The sequence below is a fragment of the Triplophysa rosa genome, linkage group LG24 (assembly GCF_024868665.1).
Source record: "Triplophysa rosa linkage group LG24, Trosa_1v2, whole genome shotgun sequence".
Taxonomy (NCBI): Eukaryota; Metazoa; Chordata; class Actinopteri; order Cypriniformes; family Nemacheilidae; genus Triplophysa; species Triplophysa rosa.
The window spans coordinates 1,206,960-1,233,464 of NC_079913.1; the positions used below are offsets into that span (position 1 = coordinate 1,206,960).

General features: G+C 41.0%; 1 protein-coding gene across 13 annotated transcripts in view; it reads left to right on the forward strand.

The window, feature by feature from the left end:
* The first annotated feature begins 937 nt into the window (after positions 1–937).
* wnk1b (WNK lysine deficient protein kinase 1b) overlaps positions 938–26,505 on the forward strand; it is a 62,297-nt gene continuing 36,729 nt past the window's right edge. For all 13 annotated transcript variants that reach the window (XM_057324733.1, XM_057324735.1, XM_057324737.1 and 10 more), the window contains exons 1-2: positions 938–1,545; positions 2,597–3,814. In XM_057324733.1, the coding sequence (XP_057180716.1) occupies positions 3,065–3,814 (750 nt within the window). In that variant the 5' untranslated portion in view covers positions 938–1,545; positions 2,597–3,064. The remainder of the gene's footprint in view (positions 1,546–2,596; positions 3,815–26,505) is intronic.

Here is a 26,505-nt window from a genome sequence, read left to right on the forward strand (position 1 = left end):
TTATGTATGGGTGTCATCTTTTATTTTTCCAATGCAAAAACCATGTTTACCATACCAGATCAAGAACGCACACCAAATATGTTGCCATACTTGTTCATCAATATTTAAACTGTAAAACAATTATCATGCGATTATGATTAATAAAACAGCAAACATGTAAACAGTAATGTAAACATATGTAGGCCTAAACATTGTACAGTTGGCAAGTAAATTTTGTATGAAAGAATAAATGTGAAATTCAAAACATGCTTGCCCAAATGTGGCTCAGAAATAAAACATGTAATAATAATATTACATACTGTCCAGAGTCAGACCCTTTCGTAGATTGACCCTTGTTTAAAAAAAATACATTTTTCTATTTCATTTTTTATTTGAATGAAGTGTTTTCATCATCTAAAACACCCCAAATTCAAAGGCAAAATGTATAAACAACCCTCACGCACATTTAGGCCCAGTTTCACAGACAAGGTTTAGCTTAAACCAGGACTGTGCCTTAGATTAGGATATTTAAGTCGCTTTAAATAAAATGCCTTGGATAAAAACATCCCTGGTGTGCATCTTTAGACAAATGGCAATGACACATTTTAAGATATGTCAGGGCAATTTATTTTCAGTTAAGACAGCTCAAACTTTCATTTTAGTCTGGGAATAGTCTTAAACCTCGTCTGTGAAACTGGGCATTAGAGTACTAGTGACGTCATCAACGTGTGGCAGCTAACTCACGTAGCTTCCCTACACACAAAATAAATAGAAAACATTAGAAAAAAAACGATCAATAAACGATTATAAACAAAAGTATCGCGCCATACAGAGAGAAAACTAGATTTCTCGATGTCATTTACATTCCCTTTAGTGCGGAACTAAGCGTCGAAACAGCGATCCCCTCAGGCTGTTTAAGAAGACTGCAGGCTGGCTCTGCTGTCAGTATTCAGTGGGAGGGTAGACAGAAGCAGCTTCGCAGCTAAAACCAACGTGACAAGCTGGAGTCTTAACAACAGCACCCGAACCGAGAGCAGTAGTTACACAGCAACCTGAATATCGTCTAGACCCACGAACATAATACGGAGCCGAAGAGCTGCCATTTTCCGACTGCTGCATTAGGATAACGATTCAATTCCCGATTGAGAATTTCGTGCCAGCCCGGCTCGACAGAAACGGACCCCAGCCGCAGTGGATGTTGTTGCATTGTTCACGTGAAAGCAGGGAAATCGGTGGTTTGCTGCGGAACAGCGCGCAGTCGACTGGAACCGCACTTTGTCAGCATGTCTTATCAAGGGAAACGTCGTTACGCCGGATACCGATTTCGTTAGGATCGTTGCATCGCGTTGGATTCAACAGCCCCGTATTAAACTTGGCCTGTAGTGCAAACAGTGCCGTGAAAGCGTAGTTGTACTACATCTGTGGGATTTACGATTCAATTTGATAATTTTCTGTATATTACTATTCGGATATTACCTCTTGTAAATTATTTTCTCGGCCAACTTAACCGCAGCTGTCGCTTTGTCTACACCAGAGGAGCGTGGAATGGATATCACGATACGAAAGGTAACGTACGCTGGTCTGTTTTTCATCGCACCCTAAATGTTTATTGCGTTACCTGGCTGTAAAGCTCAGCTGTACACTGCCAGAGATTTATTACAGGTTGACAGGCATCCAGTATTAACTTCTAACGTTACAGTAGCCTATAGCACAAGAGAACTTCGTCTACGTTGCCACAAAAGGAGATTTAACGTCAAACGTAGGTTTTGTGTATTCATACGCGGCGTTTCCACACGCTTCCTGTTCAATAAAGCTCGTTAACACGCGCGCGGTATTTATTTGAGGGCTCGAGAGCGGAATAATAAAATGGCAACGTTTGACTCAGTTATTGTCAATCAATGTTTTGTGTGAGAAATTGTAGCTGATATTACTCGCCCCCTTTGAGTTTTGTCATTTTTTTCGCCAGAAAATCCCATATCTCAGTTGACCACCCCACGTAACCAAGGCGATTTGGACCTCGCGACACCAGCGTGCGTAGCCGACATGCTAGTACTATTACATGAAGTATTTATTTTATCATTTAATTTGACTGACGAATTTAATGTAAGTTATCTCATATTTTAATTATGATGACGAACCCGTTGACTCGAGAGCCGAGAGCTCAACACTTACACCTGGGAATAACTACTGTATCTAACGTTAGCTAAAAGCTTTTGAGAAACGTTTAAAAAGTTATCTGTTTCATGGTGATAGTATGCCATTTTTAATAAATGTTTAGCTTTTGTTAATGCTAAAACTGGTTTAATGTAAGCCGACATTTATTTATATGTTTGCAACACAAGCTGTTATTCTTTTTTATAGCTTATGTGTCGATGTTGCTATAATTTGTCATATTTACAATGCTCGTTAAGGTTCAGAGTTTTCAATGCTTTAAAACCCAAACGAGGGTTAACACACTAAAGCTGTTTTATATATGAATAGACATTTGATGTGAATATAATTCCTCTCTCCTTCTCTAAAAAAGTTCGTTTGGGCTAATGGAGAGGTCATATTTACAAGGGTGATCTAAGTTTGGGCATGCAATTGAGTCTGTTTTTTGTCTGCTCATCTCTTGCAGTAAATCTGGACCTGGGTTTGGGTTTCGCTGCCAGGTTTCCTGCACTCTCTGGCGGTCTAAACAATCTACAGGCCCCTGCCCTATCCCTCTTGCGGTCCCTTATGCCCAATGACGGCTGTCCCAGGGTCACTGCAGGATGGATGAACTGGATTTGACAGTTTCTGTCTGTCACCGTCAGTGCTTGCTTATCTGTGACTGTGTCTTGTTCTTTTACGTTTATAAAAGAACACCTCCTCTCCTGGGCCTTGGCCCCATACACTGTAAGAGTAAGTGTTAATAAGGAATACCCCAGAGAGGGGGCTCTCCAACTCTGTGGCTCACCTGAGCTTTTATATTTTCATCGCATTTTTGTGCCACAGTCAGGAGTTTGTTTGGAACAGGAAATTTCCACGAAACGTTTACATTTGAGTTTCTTCGTTGTAATTTATTTATACTTTTCAGAGTATTTTTGTTTTCGTTCTCGGAGACATGTCGTCAAAAAATCCCGACAAGGTGGTGACCTTCTTGGCCCCTCCACCACCAAAGAATGTGAATGGCTCCGGTTCGGACTCGCTTGTGAGTGAGAAACTAGACACGGAGGTCAGAAAGCGCCGCCACACAATGGATAAAGACCAGAAGACAGCCGAGCACAGATTTTTTAGGCGCAGCGTCATCTGTGACTCCAATGCCACGGCACTCGACCTGCCGAGCAAGGCCTGCATCCTCACCTCGCCCTCGGACCGCGAGCAGTTCGTTGTGCCTGCAGGCCTTTGTTCGACACCTGACGTAACCAGTGATGCCCGGGTGGGTGTTTCAGGGGTTGTGGAGGAAGAGCATGCAGAGGACATGGGCAGTGGAGGAAGACGCGCTGGGGTTGATGCGACAGTGGAGGTACAGAGCCCATCTGTGCAGGATGTGGATGTGAGGAAGATTGAGGTCCTTGGGACTGCAGAGACGGAGGTCTGCGATGTTGGCGAACAAGAGCAGGAAAGCAGCGAGGCAGACAAACGTGAGGAAGAGGAGAAAGGGGTGGCAAAGGCTCGGGCTGAGGCTGAACAGAGGGAGGCTGAGAAAAAGGTCCAGGATGACATCGAAGAAGTGGAGACGAAAGCTGTAGGCACTTCGCCAGATGGACGTTTTCTCAAATTCGATATAGAGATTGGACGTGGCTCCTTCAAAACGGTCTACAATGGCTTGGATACTGAAACGACAGTGGAAGTCGCATGGTGTGAACTGCAGGTAAGACGCAACCGTTTTATGAACCGTTTGGCCTTTTATTACTCACTGTGGATGCCTGTTGCTTGTTGACTGCATTTCTTGTTGTCTCTTGGTTGACCTAAATGCTTTGGTTAAACACAACAATGAAAGATCAATTAAAAATGGATGCCAAAGTTACAATAGGAAGTCACCTTGGTGTGTTTGTTTATGCAGTTTTGTGGTTGTGGTTCATTTGGTTCCCCAACAGAATCTAGGTTGCTGAAGAAGATTTAAGGGGAAGTTGCTGGTTAGGCCAGAGGCATACTTTTGACAAATATGCAAAGGCCGGTGTGAATATTTGGCACACTCCCATGATCAGTCCTGTTGTAAATACTTTTTGTTCCTAGCTAGCAAGATTCTTCTATTGTTGTTTAAATTACACGTTGGGTCACATTAGGCCAGAGTTCTTCTTAACACCTGCACTATTAATGCATCTAAATCTGACAAATTTGGACTTGGCAAATGAAACTCAGTCGGATCCCATTACCCAGATGGCTTGCTGCCTGAGTGTTTCCCTTAAATGTCACAAGACAGTCTCTGTGTCTTGGTATCTGGTTTTTAACTCCGTGTGGACCTTTCCTGGAGGGAGTATAACTTAAACGCAGGTAAAGATGGCTTGCTGTTAGTTGCCTGGTAAAGATGCTCCATCATAAACTAAACTGTTATCCCCGACGGCCAGAGGCATATTAGACTGTATTAGTAATTCCCCCCAAGCGCTCATAGATTTAAAGGGTTACATAAACACATCAAAGCACACTGAAATGAAAGTGTGAAAAATATGCCGTGAGGGTGGGGTGGAAGACTGTGGAATGTAACAACAGTAACACCACGTTGATGCCCGATGCCATCTGGATGAGAGGGTTGTGCCATTGTGCACTGGTCAAAGCAAAGTAGCTTTATAATGAGGTATGGATACTTTAAAAAAAGGAAAGGAGGGGTGATGCTTTTAAAGATGGATCAAGGCCTATAGGGCGATCCAGAGTAATTCAGGGGTCAGTCGGGAGCAGAGGTCCAGCCACTGGAAACCCCCAGGTTACCTTGACAAAGGAAGGTCGCGGATAGAGGAGCAAAGAGAGGGGGGTGTGGTGGGATGAGAGGCAGAGCTGCAAGGAGATCAGCAAGGCCTGCTTTGTGTCTGCCTTTCTCTCCGTCTTTCTCTCTCCCCTTCCTTTTTAGAACGCTTATGTAGCTTTTAGAGTGTTTCCGGCCATAAGTAAATGGAACTTTTCTTGAATGCAGGAGATTGTGTCATCAGCTTTGTTAATGAGACGTCCAAAATTCTTTATTTTCTCTAGAGCTGAATTTTCTTCCATTTGAAATCACTCGGGAATTGTTTAATTGACTCACGTTTTCTTCTTTCTGTCTGATGTTTAATGTTCACAATTATTACATATTTAGCGCTTTGCCTAACTTGTGATTTGTTCAGTTACACTACTGTAATATCCGTGTTTGAATACATTAAAATCTATCTTTTTCTCATCTTCCTTTTGAAGGGCATTGTAAGTTGAAGTATCTTCTTGCTCTCTTTTGCCTCCTATTCTGTTTCCCAGGCTTGTGAGTTTTCTGGCTGCTTTCCTTTGTGACTGTGTGTCGTCTTAATATGCTTTTAGCGCCCTGATGGCACGTAACCCGGTTAGCATGCACTTCTCCACTTCCACTTGGCTCATTACTCCTTTTCCAGCACATAGCAGTCGTGAGGAATGGAAACCACTTACAAAAGCATTCTAAACACATGCAGCCAGTCCTGTGTCCATACATTGACTCCCCACACAAATGTACACTATGAGTCAGACTCCAGTTGTTTGACTGTAAACTATTTCAAACGATGCGGCTGTCGCACCATCAGCCTTATCGTCATGTGGTAGCTGCGAAATATCCCAGTGTAGGAATTCGTGAGGGAGGTGCTGTAACCTCGGCCGGTTTAAAAGAGACATGCCCCAGAGAGTTTCGTCATCTGTGAATAATGTAGAGGATGTGAGGGGAACAGTTGAGGAAGAAATCCAATCCCATGGATCCCAGCCATAACCGTTTCCCTCTTCATTGTTGAAATCCATTTTATAAAAGACAAAGACAGGAGCAGAGCTTCCTTCATTAGCGAGCGCTGATCTCCTTCCTCATTTGCAGTACATGCCAGTGTGTGTTTATCCATTGTGTGTGTCTTACACAGGCTACGAGGGAAGAGATGTCATTTTAAATGGAAATTTACTGAGAGCTTTGGAAGACGCTATCTGATTGGCTTTAGGTTTCATTTGTACTTTGTGTTTTGCGTTTTATCTCTGCTTGCAGTGAATCTGGTGTTTTTTCAAGATAATCTTTGGTTTTTAATCTTGCTAAAGCTTTGAGACTCTTGAGCTATTTTTTTAAAGAGATGAAAGAAAGCTGTCTTATGTGGCGCTTTCACTTCTCACTACATTCATGAACCTTTTTACTCCATATTTAGTACACCACAGTTTCATGGGGTGCATACTGTAAACTTAAATAGTTAGCCAGTGTTTTTGACCAAGTTTAATTTATTGATGATCCTAGTTTTATGCCCCGCTAAAGCTGAACATATGTAAAATTGTATGCATTAATGAGTCTTTCTTTGAAGATCAGTGAAAATTATTATGACAATTACAGGCTTGTCTAATGGTGGTTCACTTTAAAGCACAACATGTCTGCTCTGAATACTTTGAGATAACAAAAATTAAGTTGTTCTCCCTTCAAAAAAAAGTGCAATCTTAGCTTAATGTCTGTCTTTGAAATACAGGGAGTTTTTGGCTTGCCAAGACTTGTTATACCCCATAACCCCCAGGGGCATGGTTCCCGTCTGTAATTCAACAGGTTTCCTCACTGTCAATGCAGTAGCTCATAAGGAAAATCAGGTTTGATCTCTTGCACTCTCTTCTTCTCTCTCTCTTCTCCATTATCTCTTTGTGTAGGTAGCATAAGTGTGTTAAAGGTCATAATGGGGGGCAGTAAATTCCTTATATTTCTCTGCTTACCTAAGCTTTATTTTTAAACACACTGACCCCATTTTTTTCATTTGCTGTCATTTTTGTAGTTCTGTAGTTTTGTTGTAATATTTGGTAAAGAGCCAATGATGTAGCAAATGCTAAATTTGGAAACCTGTAAACTCTGACCCGGGTGAGGATCCTCTCAGAGGCTGCCCTCGTGGTGGGCTGATTGGATCAACAGTAGCACCTCCTTCCACTTTTCTAAAGCTGTTTGGCGTTTGCATTCTTCGAATTCTTGTGGCAGGACGTCAGCTTATAGAGAGGACAAAAAACGTAAAAGGAGGGGGGATCCGATTCAATGCAGACTCTCTCTGGTTTTGTCTGTCTTACCCCCAACCCTGAAAAGGCTGAGTTTAAATCTCAGAACGCTGGGTTTAGTCCACCAGTCTGAATGGACGAAATTTGGCCTTGGTAAGAATATTGACCGCACTTGCCTGAAATTGTTTAAAATAAAGTTCAAAAGAACAGTTCTGCAGAGTATCTAGAAAGTAACCGTATACGATTTTTTGCCCAAACTTAATTGTTTGAAATTTAAGTATAATTTATACCATCATTTCTCTTTTTCAGAATCTCAGAAAGGTATATACTTTAGACTAGGACTCAAGTGTGAAAGCTGGGCCTAAAGCTAATCTCTCTTCTTCATCGCATAACCTCTCAACTTCTCGTTTCTTATAACTTTTCTCCCTGTATGAAGTAAAAAGCTCAGTTTCATGTCTAGATAAGTCACAGACATGTGATATGTTATTTGATCTAACCAGTATCATCCGATAACATGCTGATTTTTCCTAAATTATGGTGTAACTATTTTTTTTACCCTTGAAATGCAGGAATGCACTGTTTCATTAGATCTGTGGCATTCTGCTTCTGCTAAATGTCAGACATACGTTAGCACTGTCACGTCTACATAATACATAAATGCAGCGCTAGAGGTGTAGCCTGATCTCCATCATCGTGAACCGGTGTTTATTTGGCTGACTGTGCTGTCAAGGTCCGTTACATCATTCGAAGAGTGTGTTCAACCCCCTGCTGTGGGTAAAAAGTAGGACGTCCTCTCCTCCCAGAGTTGAGCTGAATTTGGTGGAATATGCCTAAAAGATGTACAGATCTTAAAATATTTGTTGACTTTATCAGCCTGTGCTGCCTGATGCCCCCCAGGTTTTAGAAATACTCGGTAGATCAGCACTAGTTTATTCCACTGTTTAAAGGATTAGTTCATTTTCAAAATACATTTTCATGATAATTTACTCACCCCCATGTCATCCAAGATGTTTATGTATTTGTTTTTTTAGTCGAAAAGAAATTAAGGTTTTTGATGAAAACATTCCAGGATTTTTCTCCATGTAGTGGACTTCAATGGACTCCAAACGGTTGAAGGTCAAAATGACAGTTTCAGTGCAGCTTCAAAGGGCTTTAAACGATACCAGACGAGGAATAAGGGTCTTATCTAGCGAAACGATCGGTCATATTCTAAAAAAAATAAATCTATATACTTTATAAACACAAATGCTCGCCTTGCTCTGTTCCTCGATGCGCGTTCATGACTTCACGTGATTACGTTGAAAAGGTCCATTGACGTAGGTGGAAGTATAGAGTCAGTGTTTACAAATGTGTAGAAGGAGGACCGTTCAAAAGTTGTTGAATGTTCAATGACACATATTCAAATGTCTTTGTGTCAGTTTATTGTTTAAAATGGTCATTTCGTGTGCGTGTCCTGGAATTATGTGAAGTCATGCATCTCAGAACAGAGCAAGGCGAGCATTTGTGTTTATAAAGTATATAGATTTTTTTTTTTTTAGAATATGACCGATCGTTTCGCTAGATAAGACCCTTATTCCTCGTCTGGTATCGTTTAAAGCCCTTTGAAGCTGCACTGAAACTGTCCACTATATGGAGAAAAATCCTGGAATGTTTTCATCAAAAACCTTAATTTTAAAAAAGGAACAAATACATAAACATCTTGGATGACATGGGGGTGAGTAAATTATCATGAAAATGTATTTTGAAAATGAACTAATCCTTTAAGTTTCTTCCCCTGTTCGCAAGCTATAAATAGCAAAACCTCATCTGCCGCTGTCGTTCCACTCCACAGTCAGAACTGGAGCAGACAGTTCTGAGTAATGACGTGGAGCCATGTTGCCCCGAGAGAATGTTTCAGCTCTCAGATAAACTTCAGAAATAAAATCCCAAAACTGTGGCATAATCTCAGCTCACTACCCTGCCGTATCACTGAATGGTTTTGGAGGTCACTGCACAGCTCTGATATGTTTCCTATCTTGAAACTTAGCGCTGGCGTGTTTCTGACACAGCTGTTTCAAGTGGAGTCATTATGGATCAAGTCTGACCCTCTTGCCCCGGAAGGCAAGCAGGCTATAGACTGTCTGTGTATCTCATTTTCTGCTATAATGTGGCTGGTGGGTGTCATTTATCATCCTCAGGGTTCTAGGGAAACATTTTTGAAGGATTCTGTTGAATCTAGTTTGATTTCTTTCTTAGTGATCGTTGCTCTGTAAATGCCAATCCTTTCTTTCTTCTCACCCACCCTAAAACATTGCATCCCTTCCAGTCGTTTTTTCTGTCTTCTGTCTCTTCGATGTGGAATGTGGCAGTCGGGTGGCTGATTCCTGCCCTACTGGACGTTCCCACGTGACGGTGACCTGACTGTGACCCCACTATTGCAGACAACAGCAAGAGTAGGTGGGGTTAAAGAAGAGAGTTGCTTTTCTTAAAGGATAGAAAAGGTATTTACTTTGATGTGGCGCTGATACGGTGATGATCAGCGAACTGTTCCCGATATGTCATTCCAGACGGTTCTTGGTTCTTTAAGAGGTTGATACTGTACTGTACCCCAGTCTATTTAATTTTCTTCCTTTAAGAATTCTGCATAGTCAAGCAGCCTCTATTAATAGATGGTCTGGAATCTGCACCTCGGTTGGCGAGGCATCTTGCTTTGTCTCTACTACTCTCTCTTATGTTCTGTACTCTCTACTAGTCTCTTACTACTCTCTTATGTTCTGTTGCCTTGCTGCTGTGTGTTCTCTCTTTGCATTTTTGTCATCATAAAGGAAAAGGAAGCGTACAGCTTCCTGTGTGTAACACATCTGATGAGGAAGCTCACTTTGCGACTGTCAGTGCTTACAAACACTGTGGCTTTTGTCCTACACGGGTCAGAAACGCTTGCTTCCTTTTTCCGTTTTGCTTTCAAGCACTTAAAAATAAATCGCGCTTATCAGAGGCACATGGTTATACATCTCTTTTTAGATTAAGAGACTATTTCAACGGACATCATTCTTTAACTGTGAATTGCCTTGTTCACTTCCAGCCTTATTCTCTATCGATGGAAGCTCGAATCTGTTTGTCTCTACAGGATTTTGTCAGGTCATGCATATCTAAATGTGATGCCTGATATGTATGAGCCAGTTTCACAAACCTGCTTACTGTACTCCAGGTTTGAAACTGGGTTAAACCGGTCTCCACAGGACTTCCTCCCCAACGTGTTGCAGACGCATTGCGAACTGTCTGTGGTCACGCTGGTGATGGGGAAAGACAGCTTTTTTGTGTTAATGTTACCTGCTTGTTTTTGCCAAGTTTTCTCGCTAATACATTGCTTAGCATAATTTTTAAAAGATTACTCGCTGTTAAAAAGCCAACCAGGCGCCTCAGCACCAACCATGTCCTCCCTGTTTGCCCATTTTCGATTATCCGGGTGTGGCGCGCTGCTAAGATGGCGACGTCTGGCTCCGCCCACTTTAAGCTTCAAAACAGCTCATCAGAAACCTACGAGTGACGTCACGGACACGACGTCCATATTTTATACAGTCTATGGTTATCACCGAGGGTTCAAAACAAATTCCGCTTTTTTACAATTGTGCTTTTCTTCCTAAAAGATAAGGTTCCGACCCATCTGGCTTTGATGAACGAGAACCCTTCAGGTGATGCCTGAAGGCAGGACGCCGCCAGCAATGCAGTCATGTAACAATCTGTTCAAATAGCTTTTGTAGACAAGATTGGCGATCTGTAAAATAACATCTTACTGCATGGTTTAAAAGAAGGTCTTGAAGACTCTTGAGAAAGTTGCACTCTGATTCATCCAGACCACAGGTTCGCGTTAAATGCGATGATTTACCTACACCTGTCGGGCCTCTGTCTTCACGCTTTGAGAATTCATCACCTATGAGTGTGTGTGAATGTGGCATCTTTCGTTCTGCCAGTGATTTTTGCACGTCAGGTTGATTTCAGAGGCATTACTCGCCCACATTTGTGCAACTCCCTTATTACAGGAGGAAGATGACAATATCCAGACCCAACGATTGTTGCTTGGAAGTCACAAGTTCAGCCTGTGAACATCAGGCGTCCAAACAGCTTGCTTATCTTCTGTTCTTTGAGGCAGCAGTCGTTATCAATGTTCCGATTCAAGGATAAAGAGGAATTGATGTCTACTCAAAACTTTATCTTGTTCCCTGCAAGATTTCATTCCCTCCCTTACTTCTCCCTTAAAGTTGGGAACGTCTCTGTCTTTGACTCCATCTCTGTATCGCTCTGTCTCCGCTTCTATTAATAACTCTCATGTAGGACAACCGTGTCAGCAGTGCTTGATTTACGTTTTGAGAGGCATTTATTTACCTCTTCTGAACCGTGCTCTGCTCGGCTGAACGCTCGGTGCTGCTTTCCCTGTATGGGCCCTAAGAAACACCCTGGGCATTGGGTGCCAGCTCAGGGCAGATATCCAACATGCACTCTCTCCTCTATTACTCTTTGTCATGCATTCTCTCCAGGCCAGAGAGAGCAGTTCAGCCAAACTACGCTTTCCAGTGTTTTGTAGGCTTAGTAAACATTTCAAGGTGTTAGACAAATTGGTTACCAAAAACATTTGCTTTTGCATGATGATACGTTTGCCATAGATGTCTGCCTTAATTTCGAGTCAAAGTCAGTCAAAGAACAGATGGTGAAACAAACCAAAAATGACTTGAATATTTTTTGGCAGTGTAAAACTGAATGCAACCTTTTTTCTTTCCATCTCGTCTTTCTTACATGCAGTATTAAAAATAAGGTGATATTTGAAAGCTGTGACACCTAAGACTAAAAAAGATCTGCTAGTGGTTTTGTTAAAAAAAAGTTTAATTTAAATTTAGTTTAGGTTGAGTTCAGATTTTTTCCAGCTGTGATAGAAAGCCATCATTGCATACAGATCACAGAGATGTGTTAAAGGGCAGTAGATTTTGGTCATTTTGTGATTTGATAGATTATGAACATTTCAGCAACTAATTGGTCATATTTATTTATTTATTATTGATCAGTTACAGCATTTATTCTTTTTTTTCTAGGATACAGACATTAACTTTTATCATCAGAGATCGTCAGAGATAGAAATTATTCTTGCTTTGTTTTCTTTGCCAGTTTTCTTGAATGGCGGTAGAAAAACAACCGTCCATTCTCTCCCATGACCTCTGAAAGTTTAATTAAATCCACGGAATAGATGTTGCATATTACATTTCATGCGGCAGGAAACCCCTCTTCCATGTTAATCCAGCGCAAGTGATGTGCAGACAAATGCCTTTATGAACTTCATGAATCTAGACCCAATGCTGAGCCACAGCTATCTTGTGTGGCCGCGAGGAATGCAGCACTGTCACATTAAACCTGCTGCTTTCACTGACACACACTTCATCCCAGCTGAGGGGTCCCTCCTGATGATCTGACCCCCTCGCCCATTTGGATGCCTGCCGTCGAATCAGAGTGACAGACACTTGAGCCCTCTCCAACCTGTCCGTTTCACTCCACCCACTCCACGTATTGTGTCTGATCACTATGGAAGTCGTCCTCTTCTGTGTAAATTAACATCCTGTTGATGGAAACGTGCTGCCCTTCTGTTCCCAGGAGGTGAAGTTCTCAATCTCGTGAGCATGTCAGGGTTGAGCTTTACAAAAGTCCCATTGTTCAGATAAAAGATATAATGCATCGTAGGCAGTGCAAGAACTATTGCTGTCGTTTCTCTAATGTGGGACACATGGGTAGCCCTTCAAGCTTTTGTTAACATAACATGTTAACAGTATGATGTGTGAGACACATGGTAAACTGTAGCTGCTTGCATAACTCAAATTATCCCTTTTTTATCGACAACCAAGATCAACAAGTTTGCATTGTCTGAAATAGAGATATTGAGCTCTCAATTATTTTTATTTGATTTTGCAAGTGTTAAAACAATAGTTCATCAACAAATGTTCTGTTATATTTATATGTATGCCGATAAGAACAATTAATAAATCATTTTGGATTAATTGACCCTTTATGTTTTGAGCCCCATTGAAAAGTTTCTAGCGAGGACATTGAGTTCATCTTTTTGACTGCGTGTGATTATGAACAATTATTGACCATGCTTTTAAGGGTCACTCTTGACAGCTAAACTACAGGGCAGCACAAACCAGGGCCGTGAGAGCCTATTGTACAGCACAACGCGCAATTACAAGCGCAGACCATAATCTCAAAAACTCTCTTTTAGAGTTCAGCCCTAAACACACAGGCTATAATCTTAAAAGAAGAATGAGCTTCTAAAACACACTGGCTCCTCCCACAGAATCTTCCAATGAAAGGTACAGTGGGAGATTTGGTCAGATCGCATTATTCTTTCTCGAGAAAAAGTGAGACTATTCACCGTATAGAGTATAAACCATACTCCGTAGTTGGTTGCTTTGTCTAGCTTAATATCCATAACCACAATGTCTCTTTCTCTCAGAGATTAGTGGAATGCTGATCATCTAGAAGGGTTTTTTTGCATAGGGGAAGAAAACACTGCAGGCACTTCTGTGTTATCATAGTCATCTCGCAACAGTCACTTTTCCACATGTTTTTACCTAAACTTTCTCAAGTGATGAATCACAGCGTACTTCAATTGCCCGTCATGTTCCTTTTTGGGCTGTAACTAAGTCCGCAGACCAGTCAAGGATGGCCAACTAGGGGTCTGATACCGCTATTTTCTCGTCCTCGGCGGTGGCCCTACTCTAACCAGCAGCATGTGTGGTTGTATGGCATAGTGCCTGACTGATTGGCTGTGGGGTAAAAAGGAGGCCCAGGGCCTATCAGGTTCCTTGTGTCATCAGGCCTAAACGTCTATGGATAGGCAGAGGACAACAAAAGGTCAGGTCAGGGAGACCCAGGGGTTTTCACCCCCGCCTTAGCCAAATGGCCTTTGCTCTTTTTAGCCTGAGTGAAACGTGAAAAGTGTGTTTTGTGGTTGCAATTTCTTATGTTTTTCATAATTTTACTGCAGAACAGTCGTTTGCATTTGGACATTTATAGTTTTATATTATTATATTTTGAAATGTATTTTGAAAGCTTTCCTGTGGCTCAGGGGTTAGAGCATGGCACTAGCAATGCCAAGGTCATGGGTTCGATCCCAGGGGATTGAAACAAATGTATAATGCAATGCAATGTAAGTCGCTTTGGATAAAAGCGTCTGCCAAAGGCATAAATGTCAAATGTAAAAAAGAGCGTTGTTAAAACTGCCGGATGTGAATGTGAAACAGCGTCTCGGACAATCTCACAATCGTGAGTCACATCCCGTAGGAAGTGCACATTGAACATAACTGCTATCACATTAGTCACATGACAAAACTGAAACTTTCCTGTGACTAGCGATGCAAGTGCTGAATCAGCCCACAGCTGGCATCTTGCATCACTTCACTGCTCCGGGTGTACGTGTGTTCACGACTTTCTGTGCGTGTGTTCACTACTCTCTGGATGGGTTAAAAAGCAGAGGTCACATTTCGGGTATGGGTCACCATATCTGACTAATAGGTCACTTTCACTTTCAACAGAGCAGACCGGGAAGATACCCTATATACAGCATATAGAGTGATGGAACCCTGCCCGTGTTTGTCTCCTCTCAGCCAGTTTTGCTATGTGGACTTGCTCTTGTTTCTTAGTACGGTGTGGCCAGGTGGGTCTCGACTTGCTTAAGTTTGAAACAAGAAAGGGATGGTAGATGTTAAACAAAGACTGCTATGAGACAAAACCTCTCCTGTGTAGTTTATATTAGAGCAGTGTTATCGGCTGGTAATGAACTCTAGTAATTGTGCAACAGCTCTGATTTATGATGATCATTGCTTTTAATGATCTCATGACTTCATATCCATGGCGGCAGGTCTCGAAAGGGCTTCTTTTTAGCAGCATATGCGTGGAACATGGCGTAAAATGTTTTTTTTTAAAGCTGTAAAACGCCTCTCAGCTAATTTCTGTCCCATGAAGTAAACTTTGCACAAATAATATTCAGATGTGCCATTTGGAATTCTGAACGTTTTGTAGTTGTGTCATTAGTGTCACTGCTAAAACGACAAACAGTCACATCGATAATCGTGTGGCAACAATTCTGACGAAAAGTAGGATTTAGCAGAAATCGTACAACAGTTGAATCGAGCACTTCAGGCTGTTAGAACACAGATGTAACATTCAGATTGACAGCTCATTACAAACGACATTGATAATACAGTACGGTGCTTTAATCATCGTATCAATTGTATTAGCATTGTTGTGTTGGCAGGAGTTTGACCTTTAATGTCTAGCCTAAACATTTGATGTCATATTAATGAGTCACAGGTTTCAGGGTAGTGTTTTTACAGGCTTATCAGGTCACCTAGCACTTGCACGTGATCTCAACATCATAACATTTCTCACTCAAGGATGTTCAAGCTGTACGTCTCTGTAAGGTCTCATGAATAGTTACTCAGCATCTTTATATCGAAGCCCTGGGACTGCAGCCTTTGCTTTGATCGTTTTTCACTTTTTGTCGTAATATCACGCCTCTTGTTTGTTGATTCAGTTCCGTGTTGTCGGCGCTGTTAAATCTGTTTTATTTGCCTTGGAATGAGGAGCTATAAATATGATTTGTTTTGCCTGGCTTAGTCCATAAGCATGTGATTTCGCAGTGATCCAGAAGCCTCAGTGAAATGCGACTGTATTTGCTCTCTTCTGTTTCCACTTGCCTTTCATCCCATGTTTTCGTGACCCCACGTGAACTCCTGCCACTGATGTAATCGAAATGTTGTGGAAGCCTGGGGAAACGGAGTTTGGTTATTTGGAGACTGCATTGTGCCTTCCTCCTCACGGAGATGTATATGTAAGTCAGACTTTCAGGTTTTTCGCATACATGTTTGACAAAACATCAAATTGCTGTGGCATCTTTAATTGTCGCTGCCCTCAATTTTCTTGTATAGCCCCAAATCTCTATTGTGATGCAATATAGGCTACATAACCCAGCACTCCCGCGTCATTTAAAAATGGCATTGTTTTTCCATTGCCCGTCTTGATCAGCCCGAATATTTTCATTTGTTTAGTTTGCATTGTATCATGGGTATAAAATTAACCACTGTTGCTATAGAAACTTACAGTGGATCTTTATATTTGATCTTTCTCTAATGGCTGATCGCACAGGTCCTCATAAAGCTAATTGCTCGTGATCCGCTCCATTAAAATCTCAGGCTTAGCGGCGTTCATAAAGCGCTCCGGTGAGCTAGCCGTGTTCAGTGTAATAAAGAGCAAAGGTGTATAGTACTGTCACCGCCACAGGCAGGCAAGAGAACTGTGCCTGTACTTGTCTTTTTTCCCTCATATCGACAAATAGCCCGCTCCCCATAAAGTTCCCCGCCACATGTCTTATTAACTTCGTCCGCCCCCTTCCCACAGTAAAAAAAGTTCATGTTGAGGTGACAGCGACGATCGGTGATATTGAGACGAGATCATGCTGTGATTATCAGCCATTATTTGGAGACAACAGACAGTTTTTATTTTAAACTCATTGAGGTTCTTCTTATGAGCTGGAATGTCTTCATTAGCTGGTAACAGAAGGACACGAGGCATCGTCTCTTGCTTATATTGCTTATTTCAAAGCATCATGGGAAGCCACAGAATGGTGCTGACTTGGCCCTTTTGTATATGATTGTTGCCCAACAGGTGTCGTCTTCTGTTCATTCCGGATAGATTAATGCCCAACATGGTGTCCCCCAACATAACTGTTGGCTGCTTTCATGTCCTTCTTGTCTTACATGAATTACGCCACAACACTGACTAGGGAAAAGTTAACTGAGGTGCCATCTGTTATGGATGTAGACAAATGTAGATTCCAGCAGAAACCGGGTCTGTGTGATGTATGGACCCGAGATCATATGCATTCCTCCTGACTCAGCCCTCAGAATTCACACCCAAGTTTTACGATCGTGCAATGCTATTCATAAATGTTGCTGTCATAAATTAGTATGTGTTGCAGGTCGTTTTTTCTCTGAGAATTGAACGGCTTTCTGTGATGTCATGAGGGATCACTCAAAGCATAAGTCATGTTTATAGTAGGTCACCTGTTAGAAAAAAATGCAGTTATTAACTTTGATGTATTGTAAAGTTACCCAATAATTTGAAGGTTTATGTCCATGCTTGAATCGTAAATGTCACAAAATGTCAATCGTGCCTCATTCCCTTTTGTCAATGAAAGATGGACTGACGTGTCATTTCCTCTGCGGTGACTTGTTATTGTGTCATTGTTCTGAATGGCTGGTTGCTCTTGGGTTGGCCTCTTCTATGTGACTCCCATTTCCACTCTCATGGCCTCCTTTTGATTTCTCTGTGATCTCTGCCTCTCATTTAAATCCCTTTTTAATGCAAAGTCAACCAAAATGTTTCTTTACTCCATGCTGGAGCTGGAGTGTTCTCTACTGGTCTGGTTTGTTGTCTTTGTGGTTAACTTCTTGAGTTTGCAGTGGTTTGGATTAAGGACCTTAGGACTATTTAAGGAGTTTTGTTTGTCTTTTCTGTGACTTGCTTCAGCCTTCTGTGTGTAAGATCTTGATAACGCATCCTATTGTAGACCATATTCCTAACATTAGGATTCCTAACAGCTTTATGGCATTCCAGACCGTTTTGGCTAGAGTTAGATATCACTTTTGACACTATGGTTTTTATCTTCATAGTGAGTTGTGCATGCTAAGTTTGCAATATTTTATTTAAGGGCCATTTAAACGCCACCGTGTGTCATTGGTAAATGATCTGCCTTTAACAATGGAACATGATGTGAAAAGAACGAGGTTGAGAGATGAGTAATTGCCAGTATTTTTTGACTGTCGGTACAGCCCTTATGTACATAATAAGCTCTTGCATAGTGGCTGTCACCGGGTGAGGCCAAAATGTCTTGCATTAAGATTCCCAGTTTATTTGCTCAGCTCTTCTGTTTGCCATGGAGCAATCTGCTAAATTTATTTGGGTTGCCGTAACCCCCCATGGATCAAGGGCTAGTGTGAAAAGTAGGTTAGTGTGCTGCAGAAAAATCCATTTGTTAGTGAGGAATTCTCATGTGGAATTGTTTAACCATAGTCACATCGTAACAGCAGTGTGTCACGGCGCTCCGAACTAAAATTTGGACCTGCTGTTGCTTATAGGATTTCAGCCAATGGTCTTATGAGTCAGAGACTGTGCAAATATTAGGGTGTTGCCTCGCTTCATCATATGTTACATTTTTGCTTTATTTCCTTATTTGTTGGCTAACAAAGTTGTAACTTTCTAGTTTGATGTGCACACTTTCTTTGTGTCTCAAAACCTTATTTTAGCTCTCTTTTAAATGGGTTAAATACTCGAATGCTGCAGTGTTTAAAGCACTCAGGACGCTAAAGCACAGAAGCATTTTTTTCCCATCATGCAATGAGCTAATCCCTGTATAATTGAGGGGGCGCATGTGCTGCGCTGTAAAGAGGCTTTTAAGAGTGCGGAGGTGTACAGAGCAAAGTACAAAAGACCTGCTTTATTCTTTTACGTCTCCACAAAGGTTGATGTGGATTATGACAAGCTCTATAGACGTTTTAGATGTTACTGCGGCTTTAATTGTGAGTGGGCCTAGATATATCTTACATTTTGTCTCTGTAGGGAAAGAGCCTGACATATTATTATTATTATTAATGGTAAAGTATGCTGACAAAGTGTGGAATGGTATCTGACCCAGGGCTGGGCGATATATCGTACGATTCTTATGCTATCAGTTTCTCAATGACTTACGGTTAAATGCCGCCACATCCGAAAGCCAGAGGGCGCTCTTGCGTAGAAACTCCAAATATGGGAAACAGAAGAAGAACTATTAGTTCCAGGAAATGCCTGTGGTCATATTCTATCTCTGTTCTTCAAACCTTTCAGGTATTTTCATGATAATAAAGTTGATTTATAGTAATGATGATAGACGAGTGTTGCTTTTTCAAATGCACGTTATAAACGACTCAATTTCGTAGTGATTTTAGATCGAGCAGTACTTCCTACTGATCAAAGAGCCGTAGTACACGAAAGAGCTGTGCATAAAACACAGAACCGATTTCAGAATCGATTTAGACATGTATAATTAGCATGAATCGTGATATATATATATATATATGACACAGCCCTAATCTGACCCTCTGCAACCGGTTCTGCTAGGTTCTTTTAGGTTTTTAGGTTCTGCTAGGTTCCATGAAGGGGTTAAATTGGAACAAAGTTTAGAGAACAGATGAAGATTCATGAATGTTGAAAATTAAACCGCTAGTGGAGATCCTTGTGAGAATTGTTTATTAACAGCCGTCATGGGGTGGTCATAAGTAACTGGTGTTGCCATTTTTGGAGTGCAGATCTCTGACCTTGCCCATATGGACCATCCAGCATTTTGAGATTTTGAAGATAGATGTGATAGTGCTTTGCTACACAGTTGAACAATTGGCTTTACTATGTAATGTAATGTTTTAGCCTGTCTAGCCTTGGTTTACTCTAGATTGCATATTTCCGAAAAGGGATTTGTAATCTTGAGCAATGGCCCTACAACATGCCGGTAAGAACTGTCTGAGAACATTTAGTAAATGTCATTCTTAAACTTTAACACTTAAGGTGATTTGTTGCATAGCAAAACAAGAGCACCATTGTCTCACAAGGGGATTGTTTGTGATAAATAAAAAAACATTATATTGATTAAAAGGGCTTTGTCATGGATCAGAGAGGCTAGAGTTCAATACACAGATAAGCCATCGCATTCCCCCGGTGATCATGGGATTATGGGATTTCAAAAGTTCTGGAAATCTCTCATTTGTGATATTTTACTAATTTTCTTTGAGATGCCAAGGTATGACCTAATATCTTGGACTACAAAGCATCGAAATACCACTGGAAAGCTTTTCTCCATTCATCCTAATTTGCATACAGTTTTGTAGTTTGTCAAAGCAGTTTTAAAGGCTTTCTTAGCAAGTTTCTGGCATCATCCGCCCCCAGCTTCAATTTATTAGCGGCGTCACTGCAAACATTTTAACGTACAAACCTCAGGAAAATTTCCACTGTCACTCCAAACTGCATTCCCTTTCACTCCACGCACCCCTGCCTAAAGCCTCATTTCGTTTCAAAGGAAGATGGATTGAGGCATGGGGAACGGGGTGGAGAAAATCCAGAAACCAACGAGGACCGTTGTTATGCGCAACTGCATGCAGGTCTTCAGCAAATGTCTGGTCTGCCTGAAGGACAATGGTGCCTGTCTCTGGTTGACACTGGCTTGCTGTGTGCTCCACTCTGTCCGAGAGCTCATCACCTCCTGACCTCACAGCCCAGAGCCCGTGACAGGCAGAGAGATGTGCTGAAGATGTTCCTTGTCGCTCTGACCCACATAGCTGGCCACACAGTGATCGAGGACACATGAATCTGGTTCAAAGCGAGACCATGAAGGGGCCTTATTTTAGCTTGCACCGTCTCTTCTGTTCTCAATCTGTCTTTCTTTTCTTGTTGCATTCTTTTATTGCTATTGTATTGTTCTTGGTTTATTTATAGCTCTATATGAGGCCAAGGTGTTGTGTTTGGCTCTTACACTTTTGGATTATCATCGCTCTGCCAATTAAATACTTCATGCACTTCATGGTTTTTTGGCCTAATTTGAATAATAGTATGGAGGGAAATTATATCACTGACAAATGACAATGCAGGCGAGGTTGAGTTGGAAACCTCTTAAGGTTTGATGCAAATGCCTTTGGAAAATGGAAACGGTTAAACTGGTTAATTGTGTTAAAGCCATGGCAAATCATCTGACTAGTTGGTTCATTTTTAGTATTTGTATAGTTGTATTTGTAGTTGTAGTGAAGTTTTCCTTTTTAATATTTATAAAATTTTAATATTTTAGACAATGTTTTAATGTTGATTTAAATGCCGTTTTTATTAGTATCGACATAATTACTTATGAATAATATTTAGTTATGTTCATAATTCAGGTTTTATTTCATGCATTTTGAAAGCAGATTACATAAGTTTATTCAGACCCTGCAAAACCCATGTCACAGAATGCATGTGGTACATGGGTGAATGCAAATTTATAAAGATTACAAAGATTATACCTCTAATTTGATCTCTTTTAATATTTAAAATATGATCATTATAGCCACGAAAGCACTACAATTACTGTCAGAATGCAAATTACCTGCTGGGAACAATGATCATGGTTATTAATACTTTTTTTAGCGAGAGCTATCATGTATTAAATAATAGAAAGTTACATTTAGTTAATGTATAGATTCTTTATCAGTTATCTGATTGATCTGTATATATTGAAAATTACCATAAACCAAGCTGAACGGCTTCACTAGGACTTGCAAGAACATTTGAGACTATTACTGTTAAAATGCAAATTGCTTGCTGTAAGCAGTGCACCCGTTATAATCTGTTTTGTGAGAACCATGATGTTTCAAGTATAAGTGGTCTGTTTATTTGTTAGATAACTGTCAGTTATCCTGATGAAAGGTTACACTTTTGATCATTGGCTAGTGTCATGACCCTAAATTCAAAGACCCCGATATGATACATATCACGATAGATGGGTCACGATACAATATATTGTTATGTATTTCGATACGATACACATTTGTGATATATTGCAATACTTTAAATAGAAAATGTGAAAAGTAGAGCTAGAAATACAACATGCTGTGCACCAGCGGGGGTTTTCTGTAAGGATAAGTGTAAAAACATCCCTTACCTCTGCAGAGTGGCCATGATGTGTGATGCATGGACCTTTAGATCAGAGGTTTGGCTTCTCAAACTGTGGGTCGCGCCCCTCAAGTGTGGAATAAGGTGGCTCACACAAGTCACTTGGCTGTTGTGGTGCATTACAGTTAAAACACTGAACATGGACAGTATAAAACCTCTGCTTCATCCGTGCTGTAAATGCGCTGGTGTCACATCCGTGAAAGCACAATAAATGTCATTGTTACTTTTCTTAATAAACTTTTTGTCTAATGCACTGCAGTAGCCAAGTGACTTGTGTCATGACTTGCGAAGCCTACAACCAGCATTATTTGATATAACTCATTACTCCATGACTTATTTTGAAAACCAAAACACACCCACACATCAGCTCGGAGAGCTCCAAGCGTTCTTATATTTTTCGCCATGCTCGCTTCCACTTACTTTTGGCCGTATATATGTGACATGATTTAAAAACTTTTTTTTTGCACAGCCCTAACGTTAACTAATTTGAGTCTAACAGTATATGCCTGCTTTAGATCTTATTATTTAGATCTTATTCTTTATGTTATGTGAGGAACAACTGTTCACCCATATTCAAAGCAGACGCCTGACTGGTGCACATTTCCTTTCTCATTTCCTCTATCATTTTGCGGCTCTATCAAAGTTCTCCATAGGAACTTATCAGCAGCAAAGAAATCCTTGCACGCCACACTCCGCTTTATGTCAGATGTCTTTTACCTATTTAACTATAGTTGGCACCAAGAAAATGGTTAGTAGTTTAAATCACCCTACGGTTCTCAATGTAGCGGTAAGGAGCAAGCACATTTACTAAAACACATTTGGGATAACTAATGTTAGGGAAGGCACGGGGGCGTCCTAAACGGTTATCTTTGCTTAATGAGCAGGCATGAGCTGTGCACGGTTGGGAAATTTGAACCGGTGACCCAGGTTTCATGTGACTGGAGTAAGAGACTCGGTAAACATTTTCGAGAATATCAACCTCGGTCATTCGTTTTTCTAAGTAGAGTGTGAACTTGCTGAAAACAAATAGCAAAAAAAGAATCCTGTATTTGCCTTCAGCCATCTGACACTTGTTTTTTCTTGCTGTATCTTATTTTTTTAATTGCTGGAAACTGTGATCGTGGCTTAAACGGCTCTTGAAATGTCTCTGAACATTGACAATGGAAAGAGGGCATTACATTGATTCAGGGTCAGGCTGTTCACGTCAAATGAATGTCTTATGATGTTTACAATGCTTTGCGAGATTTCAGCAGTCATGAGAGAAGTCTTTTGGCTATACTGTTAATCTGTGGAACTGTGGGGTTGCTTTAAACCCATGATCAGCCTGCAACCCTCCGTTCGGCTCTCATGAAAGGCCAGAAGGCTCCATGCTTGTTTTCTACTTTATTAAAGCAACAAGCAAACAAAGGCAAGACGTTTCTTCCAGAAGGATGTGGTCATATTTGTTCTGATGTAGTAAACTCTTGTCATGGCCATTGCTAAGTGCTGCAGGCAAATGGAATGGAGGCTTTCAAGCAGTCATGTGACCGAGTATGTCCATCAGCCGGGCCGCTTGTATACTTATCAGCACATACCACCAGCTACTGTAAGCTGATTAGTTGTCCATAATGGAGCCAGATTTTTAAGTGTTTTGCTACGATTCCTTTTTTTTGACGAGTATGTGCGAGTGCACATTTTAAGACTTTTTAAATATTTGATGTCTCCTAGATGCCCAAACCGCCTATGAATGAGCAAGGGAAGGGTGAACGGTATTTTTAGTATCAGCGGTTGACTGGCGCCTGTGTTTGTGAAATATGAATCCGCCAAAGAGAGAATGAGGTCCCCCTTGAGAACAGAATCTTTGTCTTTCCATTAACTCCCACTAAGTGCTTTGCATGCCTGCTAAGACAGCTTCACGTTCGCTTCAGGAAGTACTGCAATTACAGCAGTGAATAATAAAGCTTGACTTCATAATTGCTAGACTGAGGTCGGGAACGTTCACTTTGTAGTACGCAGGAGTGCTTGGCCAGTGCATTCCTTTTGTACATGCTTAATGTGTACGTTCTTACACTACTGTTGTGGTAACGAACGTTAGATCGTACTCTAGTTTGCTATCTAGTAAAGTAACATTTTTTTCTTGCAAACTGTTGCATGACTTGAAAAAGTGAAATTTACCAGGTTTATTTTAGCTTTATGTAATACAAGTATGCACTGTATTTCATACAAAGTTCAACACTTATTTTGAACCTAGCAATGTCTGAGATTAAGCTCGCATAGCTAAAATCATAGAATATGTTTGTGTTCTTTGAAGTTTGGAGAACCAGGTTTCCACCACCGTTAGCCACTCACGCATCAAAACTAATAAGCGCATACTTGCTTTACAGTCCACTTGGCTCAGCCGTTAAACAAGAGGCCCAGAACAAGGTTCTGCCATTTGGGTCCCATTATTGTGGAAAAGTACTGTCACAGATATGCATTTGTGTTCCTAGAAACCAAGGCCTGAAGCCAAATTTCTTCCCCTCTTTCGTTCTTTTTCTCTTTTCTGGCACAGGATTGGACAGATGTGACATATTACAATACGAGCCCAACGGAGGATGTGGTCTTCACTGTGCTGTTAGCCTATTACGAACAAGGCATGACTGTTGTATTGGATGAAATAGAGGGATGGATGAGCTGCACATGAGAAGCAGCTGTTTGTTCGGTAAACTTTGGGATGTTGCCCTTGCAGTATTAAGGACCGCCTGGTCCTGCTTTTCAGGGTGCGTTCACGGCCCGATGCGAATCGTTAGATCCGTACGTAGCCTGGTAGACGTCCAGAGCTCGGCAGCTGTCTGCACTTTCCCCTTTGGGATTGAGCTTTATGAAACTGTAGGTGTCACTGAGGCTCATATCATTCTGCATTGATATGAATTGGGTGATATGCATTTCTCAAAGTCTACTGGAAATATAACAATGATGACTTCAATAAAGTATCGCTGCACCCAGGTATCGCCCGACTCGTGGGACGTTTTAACCATTACATAGTTCAGGGAGCCTCTAGGTCTATCTCTGAACTGTTAAGGTACAAGCAAACACTAGCAGAAAGCAGCTCTTATCTCTGTCAGCTTTGATCTGCCGCTTGCTTCATACCCTAATGGCAACATGAGTCATGCCAATTCGTTTTATTTACCTTTTTACAAATGCAAGTTTTAGTGTGCTGTTATTCAGAGGTAGCTACAGGTGACTCTTTCTCAGCTTGCCTTGCAGATTAAACCAGCGATTGGAATTACTTTTATCATAATATTGGTGTTACTGCATCTTTCAGTATGGTCGAAACTGCTTTTCATCTTATTCCTGGGTATTTGGGCGTCTGTTATGTAATCGACTAAAACCTGAATTGACAGTGTTTTAACAAAAGCCATTTGCTTTTTGCGTTGTGCTCCTGTACTGTTTAGTTGGAAAGCAGTTCCGTAAAAAAGACTTGGACAAGGGCAGAGCATGTTTGTGTTTTTTTATTTCAGGAGTTGGCATGGTATCATTACCATTATTGCATTAGCATGAGGCTTATTTTCTCAGAAAGGAGCCGGGGTGATTTTTCTAGAAAGTTGTGTTGCTGTATCTGATTACTGCAGTGTTTTTCTGTGCTGTTTACAGACGGAGAGCATCACAGTCATGTTTATCTCACGCCAGGGCAGAGGTGTAGACCTGGAGTTTTTTTGTGCGGTAGACATGAGTAAACAGCTGATTGTTCACTGAACTGCACAAGGTCATGTGACTGGCTTAGCAGAGAGAGAGAGGGGGAGAGAGGGGGGGAGAGAGAGGGGGGAGAGAGAGGAAATTTCTTGTACGCCCACATGTAATATCGTTCAAAGGTTTGAGATTTTTGTGTTTACAAAATAAGTTGATACTTCTGTTAAGGTAGCATTTCAATTATAAAGAAAAAAAATTATAATTAACAATGAAATTCGTTAGGTTTGCCTCTCTGTCGCCATCTGTGTTTGAAACTGAAAATTACAGGTTGCCTCACAAAAAAGGTTTAAAACTGTTTTTAGAAATAATGTTAAAATTAACTTGGTATCCATTGTTGACGCCTCGTTTCAGCGGCCATCACTGCAGTTTACTAAGAAAACACTATCAAGTGATTATTCTGATGTGTTAATTAGCTACTGCGAAAAGCTTTCTTGTTATCTTAGCACAGTTGAATGCTTTTTAACAACTTAATGAAGTGAAATGGAAAATGTAATGCGTAATATAATGTCCTTCAGTGGTTCATTGGTGATTGTAGTATTATTAACTTGAATTTCCATTTTAAAAACAGTGGAAGAAACTACTTCCTACAATGTTCTTCCTTCTTTACAGATGACGGCCAACTTAACGTGACTAGAAAAGAGAGAGAGTCTCTACTTTGAGTTTTTACGTTTGTTTATTTGCTTTCCTTATCCACTTTGGCTGATTTATGTAACTTAACCTTTGTTGTTTTTACCCTGCGTTTACTCTCGTAAACAAACCTGTAATTGTGTGCATCACATGTTTGAGAAGAGCGCAAGCACCTGCGTTGTTATTTTGAGATGCAGAGTGCTAAAAGTGACACCTGCAGTTTGCCAAGACAAGTGTGCATGAGGTGCCAAAGTAAAACGCATCGCTTCCCTTTCTGTCTCTCACTCGCCCACTCACTCAGACTTGCTTTTTTCTATCTGAGCCTTATCTGTGGATATA